General features: G+C 34.1%; 1 protein-coding gene and 1 pseudogene across 1 annotated transcript; one reads left to right on the top strand and one right to left on the bottom strand.

Annotated features, from left to right (window-relative positions):
- Positions 1-2,515, bottom strand: part of LOC127855978 (wolframin-like) — a 20,911-nt pseudogene extending 18,396 nt beyond the window's left edge.
- Positions 2,505-12,736, top strand: LOC127855101 (uncharacterized). The gene is made up of 5 exons (XM_052390471.1): positions 2,505-2,704; positions 6,134-6,227; positions 7,266-7,399; positions 7,886-8,039; positions 11,313-12,736. Exons 2-5 carry the CDS (start codon positions 6,149-6,151, stop codon positions 11,549-11,551), a joined length of 606 nt encoding a protein of 201 aa, XP_052246431.1. The 5' UTR covers positions 2,505-2,704; positions 6,134-6,148; the 3' UTR covers positions 11,552-12,736.

The raw sequence follows: 12,736 nt of genomic DNA, 5'->3' as shown, positions 1-12,736 counted from the left end.
TACGTGAAGAATTTTTAATGACAATAAAATTATCCATATCATGTTCATATCTAGTTCAATTAATTAATTAATTAATAAACAATATAAAAATCCATTTAAATTATAAAGATACCCAGCTAATTTATGCAATTCACCATGTAAAGGTTTATGTGTTTTTTTCACATGGTTTATGCATGGCTAAGGACCAGCAGGCAGGTAATCTTAGTTGAAAGAGCACCATGTTGGAACCACCCACCTTGCCCACAGTGTACTGTATTTGTTTTAAAGTACAGCAAATAAGGGTTAACGGAAGGAGGATTGTATTGTGCTTGGGTAAGAACTATGCAACCAGTTAGCTCAGGTGGAAGAGCCATGCTTGTGTTCCCGCGGTTCAAGCATTGGAGACACTTTGATACAGTGTGGTTTTAAGACCTATAAAAAAGTGAACCTAGCCTAGGTTTACACTACAGCTCCAATCAATTTCATATGGATATAAATGTGTTTGTTTTTCTTTTGTTAAGAATTTAAGCTTCATGTGTCTGCTATGACAAGCTGAATATGCTCAAATGAATCAAATATCCTCCAATTACCTTGAGTCGAGCATGACCCAAATTCGATCACTTTGTTTACATTAAAGGCTCTATAAAGGTCACAAATTCAATTATTATACATATCAACTGGTCTAATTTTTACCGGATTTCAGTTAATCTTGCATAAAAACTTCTAATAACACAGCTTAGGTACAACGTTGTCAAGAATTATGGAAGATAAACCCGTTTCATAATTGGAAGAAATGTTTACATTTTTGCAACTAACGTGATGTGTAGCCTCAGAGCGTTGACATATGCTAAAAATAGCCAAAAGAAATTCAATTTTAATTCTATTTTAACAACTTTTTACCAGCAGAAAGTAACTTATTAGATCACTACAAACGTTTTAACCATTTAGAAGAGACCTACTTTGTGAGTGATACCGGAAAACGTTAAAAGTCATCGTTATATTTTTGGTGACCTGAGTCACTTTCACTTTCTCTTTCGCGAGTAAACAGCGATGTAAATAAACTGACCGTTTGTAAACACAATTGACTTGGAGGACACCTTATTTTGAGCTCAAAACAAGTTGTATTGCTCATTTTTTTATTATTATGTCGAATAGCATGTATATATTATTTTTTGATGACCTTTATAAATAAAATATGAAAAAAATATTTAAAAATCTGAAAATAATTACGTATCTTCACCTTAATAGAGCCTTTAAGAACGCGGCTCTCGTGATGACGTCACACGCATGCGCTCAGTGTATTTTGTTTTACTTATATTACTACGCTTGAAAATAATTACAAACACGACTAATATAAGGAAAAAAACCAGATTAATTGTATTTAAAATCTTACTTAAAATAAAATAGTCCACATGTATGCTTATTTCTTGCATTTTTTCGGTACTCTTCATTAAACTTGCACAAATTGCAGACCACTGCCCTAGTTTAAACACAACAAATTCATGTATTTGATTTATTTGAATGAAAATTCTTTAATTTTTTCACGATTCCCAGAAAATGTTGCATGAAACAATCTGTGAACGCACATCGCGAAAATAGGTTACATGATGATATACACACGTTCAGTGGGTAAGCCATGTCCCGATTGGATGATAATTTTATCAAATCTTTTAATAGTGACAAATATATGCCAAAACATTATTTCTTTTTCAACTCTTGAGCACTTTCTCGTGTCAATGTTGCTCAAAAGAAGATCGGACCGATAAAACAGAAACTTGTTAAATGGTAAATAGAAGGTATGAAAAAGGTTAAATTAATCTTTCAGTTTCTCTAAATTTGTTCAGTGAATCAACTTTTCAAAGTTTTGTTGACCTCCTGCCTATTGCAATCGAGTACTCTCGCTTTTCAGATGTGACCTCTCGACAAGGTAAACAACTCGCATAGTGTATGTCATTTGCGGGTGTGTATGGAACTATCCGCTTTGCATAGTTAAACAAGCTGTAAATAAACAATTTTGACATTGGTTCAACGGGAATGAAATAAATCTTAAAGGTACATCGTTTATTGCGGCATTTGTTTGAATTAATTCAGAAATAATTTTAGTCGTTTTCTTAACCGCTCGACTCAAGGTAATTGGAGGATAATACATGGTGATAAATAATATATTAATCTTTAAACCCGACTTAAAGTTAATGACCTTACTATGTCCGAAATATATATTTTCCGAAAATACGACAACTATAAACATTATTTCATTATGACATTCAATTTACAAACAGATAGAATTGTTATTTCATATTCAACTGCATGAAGTAATCCAATATAAATATGTGTGCATGTCACGGTTAATTAAGTAAATTTCGCAGTGTATTAAGACTATTATCTAACCTGTCAATGTTTCGTCCTCGGCCATTTTGCCCAAAATGGTCACATGACCAATCGTCTGTCAACTGTGAGGGCACCAGCAAGTGGATTTAGTGTATTTAAGCCATGTGCAGTGCACTCTGAGTTTATGTGACTTTGCCCATTAATTAAAACGTCAACATCCGTTTTGAAACAGATTTGTTGACGATTTCATAAACTTATTTTTAGCATTGAATGAACTTGTCTTTATCATAGTGTATTCATATGTCAGTGATCACAGTACGTTGAATTATTTTCTGACAGATTGTTAACAAAGATTAGATACAGATTACTTCTACATGTACATGTATCCATCAATAAGGTTTGTTTTTATTCTGAACTTTTTTATATCTAGTTCTTCATCTAGTTTTGGCTACCATAACTTTAAATGTCCCTTTTTATGATTTTTGATTGGCGCGACTTTAAGTAAACTGTACGCTGAAGTTTCTTTAGCTATTCTTCATCGTGTTCATGAATGTTTTGAATACATAGCATTATAGCGACCCGGAGGTTCAGTAACTGGGACTGGGAGTTTGATTATTGCACTTTTTAATTTTATATTAAGTTGTGTCTCCTTTATACTGTACAAGTCACTTTCGTCTACATCTCTGAATACCAGATTGGGACCTTTTAGTTCAAGGTCTGATCATTCTTTCCCAAGTTCATATTTATTTGTTCTAAAAACCATAACTAAACTTTTGAAAAAATCTGACTTACATGTAGTTTGGCACAATTGTCTACTAAAGTTCAATTGGTTGTTGACAGCTTAGGTATTACTTTAAAGTACTGCGGGTATTCATAATTATAGGAGGTTTCGGGGATTCCGATAATGACATCACGTTTGCACATGCTTAAATTTTGGCCGTCAACACTGCGGCCATTTTGCTATTGTTTGCATTTGATGAACCGCATCGTGATAAGGTTACCATAATAATCTCTACTTGACACATACTGGCGACCCTTTTTAAAGAACAACAAAATACTCAGAAATTGAAATTCTTTCAGAGTAAATTGATTTCAATGAACGAACACAAAATTAATAAGGACGAAAACAAACAACAAAAAGATTGATTTTATTTAATCAACACGAACTGATTTGAACCTATATGTCTGTAAAAACTTACCTTGTTACAGAATTATTAAATCCTCTTGAAAAATGTAATTGTTTTTATTTAATTGTCCACACCAATTTAGACACTCTTTGTTTCAGTATATTTATCCTAGTGTTTAATTGCCCCTTTGTTCATCACCAACCGATTATCTTGATATGATTGTATATTGTCAAGACAATTACTAAGAAAACAGGGTGTCATAAACCCGGGAACCTATACCCTGCATATACCACATGTGTCTGGTCATTTAACACAATTTATGATACCTCCATATCATCTCTTGGCATATTTAGCAGTCTTTTAAGCCAAATACTTAATAGTTGCTTTAATAAAATATTTAAACATATTAAACAAATAGATATTTGTCCCACATGGATTGACAGGAACTATAAAATGTATAATGTTTATTAGCAAGTTTAAACATAACAATGAAGTGTTTATACTACTATAAATTTAAAATGTTTTACAAATTTACTGTTACACACTTTACGTATTTAACGGGTAAATGCAAAAAATAATGTAAACTCCGCTATGACGTGTAAAGATCGTGCGTTACTGGAGTGTTCGAAACATCATCACGAAAACATGAAAACCCGTTTGATCATAATGTATATAAAATACTTGCGAAAAATGAATTAAATGTATAGATTTATGGTATCATAAAATGCTAGATTTGTATCGCTCATTAACACTAGTAAAGAGTTTTCAATATGCATGTACATGTACATGTCAGTTCAATTTTCAAAATATTCATTTTTTTCATTTTAATGCTTATTAAATTTATTAATATTTTCATTCAATGTAAACGAAACGAAAATTTATTCATTGTAAAAAAAAATTAAAACAATATTAAAATATTGAAATGTTTGTTGCTTTTTAAGGGCTTTGTTTTCTAACAGTATCAATGCACCTCGCTGATGATAAATAACTCTTTCACATTCACACCACTTATAATTATAATCAACTTATTATATCAAGTGTTTTTTTCCACTTTTTGGGAAGATAACCATGGCTTTGGAATTGGGAATTTTATCGGCATTTTCATGAAATTGTGAAAATAAATTCATTAGCCTTTTTTATTTCAAACGAAAAGTCCACTGAGAAGGGAAATACTAAATTTGATATAACTCTTTATTATCATTCAAATTAAAAGAACAAAATCATATAATACTTTGTTAGATGTAATTGAATTAAAATTGAGATAAAATACTGTAGACACTTCTTTCTACCAAAAAAAAAAAAATATATATTTTTTATTATATTTTTTGGAAATTGGGAATTTTTTGCCACATTTTGGGAAAAAAGTATACTTTTTGGGATTGGGAACATAGCCGAATTTCGGCTATAAAATCGGGCCAAAAAAAACCTGTATATGCTTTATTTTATTTTTTAATTATCATTTCTTTACGTCTTACTTTAAGAAAGAATACATGTATTTATATTTTGTTTGTGTGAAATTGTCAGTATTTAGTCTTCCGACGACCTTTACCCTTATACTATGTAAATGGCCGCGATCGAGAGTGTTGACGGAAATCTATTTTTAGTAACGGAAAACCCCTCTTGTGACGTCACACAAAAACCTCCTATACTACAAGTTTTCCTGGGGTTCTTCATGGGTACTTTTTAGTATATTTTCCATACACCATTGGCCTGGTACTTTGTAGTATACTTAAAAGTACCCTGGGTTCTTTGAAGTAGTACCTGAGCCAACAATGATTAAACAAGGTTTTTTCAATTGGTTAATGTGGGCTCAGGTACTACTTAAAAGTACCACAGGTACTCTAAAGTATGCTACAATTTACCCCGGGTAAGGGAAAATATGCTTTAAGACTCCCAGGCATACTCTTGGTACTTTTAAGTATATTTTCTGTACCCCTGATACTTTGTAGTGTATTTAAGACAAAAGGACTGCTTAAAGTACTCTTGAGTACCCAGGGTACTGTAAGATACTTTTAAATATTACCGTAGCCAACAAATACCCGTCAAGCTCTACTTATAACTTGCAAGAAGGTTTGTCTTCATTTATAACATGATACAATTTTATTTATTTTACAAAATCTAAAATAATGTGATATGTTTTATTTTGCCCCACTCTTATGATTACTGGATGAATACCTATTGTTTGAAAGTTGAATGATTTCTCCAATGATGCTTAACAGTGAAATGTTAGTTGAAATGAAATGCTCTCTTATTTCATTGGTAATAAGAAGCTTATAATGATGTTGACATTTGCTCACATTAGCAATTAAAGTCTCAATTGGTCATAGAAGTAGTTCAGAAACAACAAACGGATTTAGTTTATATAATAGTTATCATTAACATTAAATATGACAAAGACTTCATAAATTGGTTAATGGTATGACCAAGATATTTTTCTAAGAAAACGCTTAATGACATATTCTTGTTAAATCAGAAAGCAAGTTTCTTTAAATTGCAGAAGAATTAGAATTTGTTTGTATGACTCATTGTTTAATACATGCAAGATAAGGCTGTCCGTATTTTCATACTAGATACATACCTGAAGGCCACACAGTGCAGCATTGGTTATAAGTGCTTCTTCTGTGTATAGCATTGCTTAAGTAAGTGTTGATGTTGATTATGTGCAAAATTCATTATTATGATTCCTTGTTTTATTTCAGGGAGAAGTATTTTCTATGAACAGTTTTCTATCAAGTTTGTCGCGACCTTTCAACAGGTCTACTTCTGTTCACAGTCAGAAAGATGCTCCACTGGGTATGTAACATTATTTACAAAATGGTATATATTATTATGAAACTAGACTTTTGTTTCTTAGACACTGATTCCCATACATTCTTGTTTTGCCTGAAAACTTTAATTATGTCTTAAAAATCAGAACCAAAATACAACGCTGTGAATATTCATTAATATGGTAAACAGTACAACATACACCAGTGTTTACATCACCATGAACTGCGGGAAGCCAGATGAAGTGACCAGCTTCAAGTACTTGGGAGCAAACCTGTTTAATGATGGTACCAGCACCACTGAGTTCGAAGTAACAATTGCCATGGTGACGGCAGCAATTGCCAGACTGAGTAGGTTGTTGACAGGCAGTTCCATCAGCTTGAGTCCCCACCAAGTACATGCTCTACAAGTCCCTTGTAGTCTCTATCCTACAATATGGCTGCATGATTGGACGCATCACCCCGACACATAACACAGGTCGGGAGACAGACAGTTGAACAAAAAGGTCTCTGAAGACTGCTCTGCATCTCCTTCACGGAGCACAAGTACGTCCAAGTCACATCACTGCAACACTTGTTGGCTCACAAGAGGCCTTACTTCAGATTGTTAAATGATGACAGCAGGCTTGGTTTGAACGAGTTAACAGGCTCAACTCTGTGTGCAAGACTGTTCTCAAGGGCACACGGAGGGAGATCGACATTGAGGCAATCAGAAGAAAAGCTTGATGGAAAATGTGAAAGAGTGGTCAATCTGGTCATTCCTACCCATGGATGAATTACTCTCAGCAGCACACAACAGATCTGAAGATGATTTCTGTATCGTTGTCCGTCATTTCCCCCAACCACCAGATTGGTCAAGGGATTGATGATGATGATGATGATGATGATGATGATGATGATGATGATGATGATGATGATGATGATGATGATGATGATCATGTAATTTTCATCCATTTAGCATCAACACTATAAGAGTTATGATCTAAATTTCCTCTGTGTTTTTATGCTAGTTTAAAAGTCGCTTTTGGCAAAATATTGATAATCACAGTGCTGTATTTCACTGAAGATGAAACACACAGGGGCTCAGAACATGAGGCAGATGGGTTCCTGCTAGTGGGACAGACAGCAAGTGAACGCACCACAGTGTACGGTAACATGTTCAACTCCAGTGGGATGGATGCTCCACCAAGTTATGAGCAGGTCTGAATTTATTCTTGTATCCTTGCTTGTAGAAAAAGAAAAACAGCATTTGTCATGCATTTAACAATGAATTTATCTGATTACTTTAATTTTATTTTGAATTTGTAGCTTTATTGGTTAAAAATAGTATACATGTTGATTGATGAGTTTACACAGATAGCCTTGCAATAAGAATATTAAACAATTATTGTGTTGAGCTTAGCTTCACAAAAATTGAACATGCATGTAATTATTTATTGACTTCTACATGTGTTTTTTTACTCGTGTTTGTTTACCGGTATGTTAATTTAGAAAAAGTTGTCTGCAGTATTCAATTTGAAACTGATATGATAATATAATGACATATCTTAGAATTCGATTTGGTAACCAGTTTCACTCTACCATGAATTAAGTATAAAGTTGAAGTTTACCCGTTTCAATAATATATAGCCAGTTATTAAATCAAACATGTTGTTTTAGGGCAAATATTTTTTTCTGATTTTACAGATGCAGGGTAGTGGTTTCCATCGCTACTCAGGTCAAACAGGTCACAGCCTTGCATTCCAGTCCCCCACCCTAGATGTTTCACAATGGCGGAAGAGCAACCCTGGTGCAAGCATGCATGCGGATGAAAATTCACAACCTCTTGCTGATCAGTCAGGTAACTGTATTAAAGGACACTGCTACTTTGCTGTACATACAGGGATTTTCATTGACTGCTGTATCATTTTGGTCCTTGAACAAAAGCCCTGTGCTATTCAGTTTATCGAATTAAATTATATATATAAAGTGTATTAATTTTACAGTTAGTTGATACATCTTTTTTTGTAATGAAAGGGACTTGATTGACAATTTGTCAAACAGACGATTTAAAAAATGTCATAGATTTAAAAAAGAATATACATATTTTATTGAGAGAAGAACAGATACCATCCTGTCTGAGAAATAGTTTCAAAAGTGTGTTCATATATTGATAATCCTCAGAAGAAATGGGTAAAACATTTATATGTTTGTAATGCTTTTTACAAATTATTTTTACACATTTATACAATATACACAAAGCTCACATACGGTTAAAATCATAGCAAGTTCCAAAGATATCTTAGTAGTGTTTGTAACTGGTTTGCTGGGGGTCAAATATGAGATCACTTGGTCAACTTAAAGAAAAGCTTGTGAACACTCCAGTAGTCTTCTTTTTGCCAAATCTTCATTAAACCTAATGAGAACATTTGTCCCAGTGATATCTTGGATATCTTGAAAAAGGAAACAATTAGTTGAAAAACATAGCACCAGAGGGCGGGGCAGATTTCTTTACATGGTTAAAGTAATCCCTTATGAACGCAATGGAGGTCATTTTCTTGAAGCTGGCTCATTTGTCCTCATGATATCTTGGCTGAAACTGGGTCACGTGGGGCAGTTTATCTTGCTTTGCTAAAGTGAAATATTGTTTACTCTATAGAATTCACTTTTTTTTCCAATTATCATTAAACTTGCTCCGAACATTTGTCCAAATGATGTCTTGGCTGAGGTCGGTAAAAAAAAGGCAGTCATAATGCAAGACAGCTCTTCTTATTTGGCTGTAGGGAAACCTTGTGAAAACTCTACAAGTCACATTTTTTGCCAAATCACCATGAATTGTTCTATTGATTTCTTGACAGTTCAAAAATTGTTCTGGTCTGTTGAAAAACATGGCTGCCTGAGGGCAAGGCTGTTTTTCTTATATGGTTTTAATAAAGCCTTGTAAACACTTTAGAGGACACATTTACTGCCAAATCTTCATGAAACTTGCTCAGAATATTTGTCATGGGGTCGAATTAACTATAACAAATATTCTAATGATATCTTGGCTGAGTTCTAAAATGGTTTGCAAACAGTACAATAGGTGATCAAAACAGTTCAGTTAATTAGATTGCAGGTGAGCAACCTAAAGCGTTGAGCCATCTTGGCTTGCTTTTATAATCATTTTAGACTTCTATGTATTCAAGTTTACTTCAGATATTTACCAAAAAAAATATTTATTTTTTTCAAAAATAAAAAAAGTCCATATGTCTGGTATTTGTATTAATTTTAAAGTTAACTTATATGTTTGTACCTCTTGAACCATAAATTTATCTATCCATTTGTTTATTATGCCCCCCTTCGAAGAAGAGGGGGTATATTGTTTTGCACATGTCGGTCGGTTGGTCGGTCTGTCGGTCCATCCACCAGATCGTTTCCAGATGATAACTCAAGAACGCTTGGGCCTAGGATCATGGAACTTTATACGTAGATTGATCATGACTCCCAGATGACCCCTATTGATTTTCAGGTCACTAGGTCTATGGTCAAGGTCACGGTGATGCGAAATAGTAAAATGGTTTCCGGATGATAACTCAAGAACGCTTATGCCTAGGATCATGAAACTTGATAGGTACATTGATCATGACTTGCAGATGACCCCTATTGATTTTGAGGTCACTAGGTCAAAGGTCACGGTGACCGAAATAGTAAAATGGTTTCCGGATGATAACTCAAGAACGCTTATGCCTAGGATCATGAAACTTGATAGGTAGATTGATCATGACTTGCAGATGACCCTTATTGATTTTAAGATCACTAGGTCAAAGGTCACGGTGACCCAAAATAGTAAAATGGTTTCCAGATGATAACTCAAGAACGCTTATGCCTAGGATCATGAAACTTTATAGGTGGATTGACCATGACTCGCAGATGACCCCTATTGATTTTCAGGTCACTAGGTCAAAGGTCAAGGTCACGGTGACCCGAAATAGTAAAATGGTTTCTTGATGATAACTCAAGAATGCTTATGCCTAGGATCATGAAACTTGATAGGTAGATTGATCATGACTCACAGATGACCCCTATTGATTTTCAGGTCACAAGGTCAAGGTCACGGTGACCCGAAATAGTAAAATGGTTTCCGGATGATAACTCAAGAACGCTTATGCCTAGGATCATGAAACTTGATAGGTAGTTTGATCATGACTCGCAGATGACCCCTATTGATTTTCAGGTCACTAGGTCAAAGGTCAGGGTCATGGTGACCCGAAATAGTAAAATGGTTTCCGGATGATAACTCAAGAACGCTTATGCCTAGGATTATGAAACTTCATAGGTACATTGGTCATGACTGGCAGATGACCCCTATTGATTTTCAGGTCAAAGGTCAAGGTCACGGTGACCTGAAATAGTAAAATGGTTTCTGGATGATAACTCAAGAATGCTTATGCCTAGGATCATGAAACTTGATAGGTAGATTGATCATGACTCGCAGATGACCCCTATTGACTTTGAGGTCACTCAGTCAAAGGTCAGGGTCATGGTGACCAGAAATAGTAAAATGGTTTCTGGATGATAACTCAAGAACTCTTATGCCTAGGATCATGAAACTTGATAGGTACATTGATCATGACTGGCAGATGACCCCTATTGATTTTTCAGGTCACTAGGTCAAAGGTCAAGGTCACAGTGACCCGAAATAGTAAAATTGGTTTCCCAATGATAACGCAAGAAAGCTTATGGCTAGGATCATGAAACTTCATAGGTACATTGATCATGACTCACAGATGACCCCTATTGATTTTCATGTCACTAGGTCAAAGGTCAAGGTCACAGTGACAAAAATCATATTTACAAAATGGCTGTCACTACAACTGAGAGCCCATATGGGGGGGCATGCATGTTTTACAAACAGCCCTTGTTTTGTTAAGTTGACAGATTCATCTATATTTGTATCACATAGTCATTTAATTTATACATGTATATTTGTCTAATTTAACAGTTAACTGTGTTAATATGTGTTAATATGTACAGTTGTATCACTAAAATTAAGCTGATGTTTCTATGTTTATATTACTTTTAAAGTAAACTGATACATCTGTATGCGTTTTACTTTAAAAAATTTCTAATGTTTATATTTGTATTATTTTTACAGATAGTCTTTCTACAAGGCATCATGTTGGTGCATTGACTGGAGTTCCGTTCCAGATGTGCAAACAGTTGTCATCGTTACAAACTCACAGACACATTTGCAGCAGTGATATATGGCATCTCTCTGACTTTGACCTTTCTAGATATGAATATGACTTCAATATTGAGCAATCTTACCTAGATGAGCATCCTAATTCCATAGAGCAAGACAGCATGCAATGGTCACGTTATTTGCACCAGTGATAGCGTGTTATATCATAAGGCAGATGGGAATTTATGGAGAAATTACACAAACTTAATTGTTACAGATATTTAGGTATACAGGATCAAAACCTTTGTAAAGTTTGTAAATCAACTTGAATATGAAGTCTTATTCCTGTTGTATGCTAAACTTATGTATCTTTCTGTCAAATATCAAATGTTTCATAAATGATTGTGTTACCTTTATCCTATTTTACTCCTTGTATTGTGCTGGTCATCATGTTTTGCAAAAGACATTCAGTAAATACTCTCCTGAGGAAACTTAACTTGATAAGATAAAAGCAATGCATAATTATATCTCTCTTGGAGGGTACCATTCCATAACTTATGCATGTGTTTAACAGTGTATAATAGTAAGACTGTGTTTAGTCGACTTGATGAGTCCCATTTAAAGTCTATTTTTCGTAATTTTTCTATTTATCAATGAAACTAACTTACATGAAGACACATTTATCATTTTTGTTAAACACATTTGAAAGGAATTGATGCTTAAGACAATAATTCTCTGTAAATCAACGATAATTATGACCTTTTAAAACAGTTAATTGTGGATGTATATGACTGCTGGAATGTTGTTGTCATTGTTGTTATGCCCCTCTTCGAAGAAGAAGGGGTACATTGTTTTGCTGGATGTCAGTCGGTCTGTCTGTCGGTAGATCAGTTTGTTTCCGATCAATAACTCGTTAACGAATGACCGATTGGCTTGATACTTCCCATGCGCATTGGCCTTGGACAGTAGATGACCCCTATCAAATTTGGGGTCACTAGGTCAAAGGTCACTGTCACAATTAGTGTGAAAAAAGTTTCCATTCAATAACTCATCAACAAATGGACCTATTGGCTTTATACTTCACATGTGCATTGGCCTGGAACAGTAGATGACCCCTATTGAAATTGAGTCACTAGTTCAAAGCCCTGTTTTGGGGGACATATTTCTCCAACGCGGAACTCTTGTTACTTATTGTGTTCCATTTGCTGAGCATAATATCGATTGTTCTCAAAAGTCCCATTTATTTTTATGTACTTATTTGTACATGGATTCGATTTTATTTATGTATGTTCGGTTTTTAGTTTTAATTTATTGTTGAATAGAAAAAGATTACATTCAAACTTTGTTCTCCTCTAAAATTCTAGTTTTTTCTTCAGATAAAATATATTTATATCATA

The sequence above is a fragment of the Dreissena polymorpha genome, chromosome 13 (genome assembly GCF_020536995.1).
Source record: "Dreissena polymorpha isolate Duluth1 chromosome 13, UMN_Dpol_1.0, whole genome shotgun sequence".
Lineage (NCBI taxonomy): Eukaryota > Metazoa > Mollusca > Bivalvia > Myida > Dreissenidae > Dreissena > Dreissena polymorpha.
The sequence above is the reverse complement of the archived record's forward strand: the minus strand, read 5'-3'. Positions and strand labels throughout refer to the sequence as shown.

What these genes read in the sequence shown, in the direction of transcription:
- LOC127855101 (XM_052390471.1), top strand. Translation starts at nt 6,149, where the DNA reads ATGAACAGTTTTCTATCAAGTTTGTCGCGACCTTTCAACAGGTCTACT. An exon ending in TCAGAAAGATGCTCCACTGG is followed by an intron (nt 6,228 to 7,265) that starts GTATGTAACATT and finishes ATTTCACTGAAG; the next exon opens with ATGAAACACACAGGGGCTCA. An exon ending in CTCCACCAAGTTATGAGCAG is followed by an intron (nt 7,400 to 7,885) that starts GTCTGAATTTAT and finishes CTGATTTTACAG; the next exon opens with ATGCAGGGTAGTGGTTTCCA.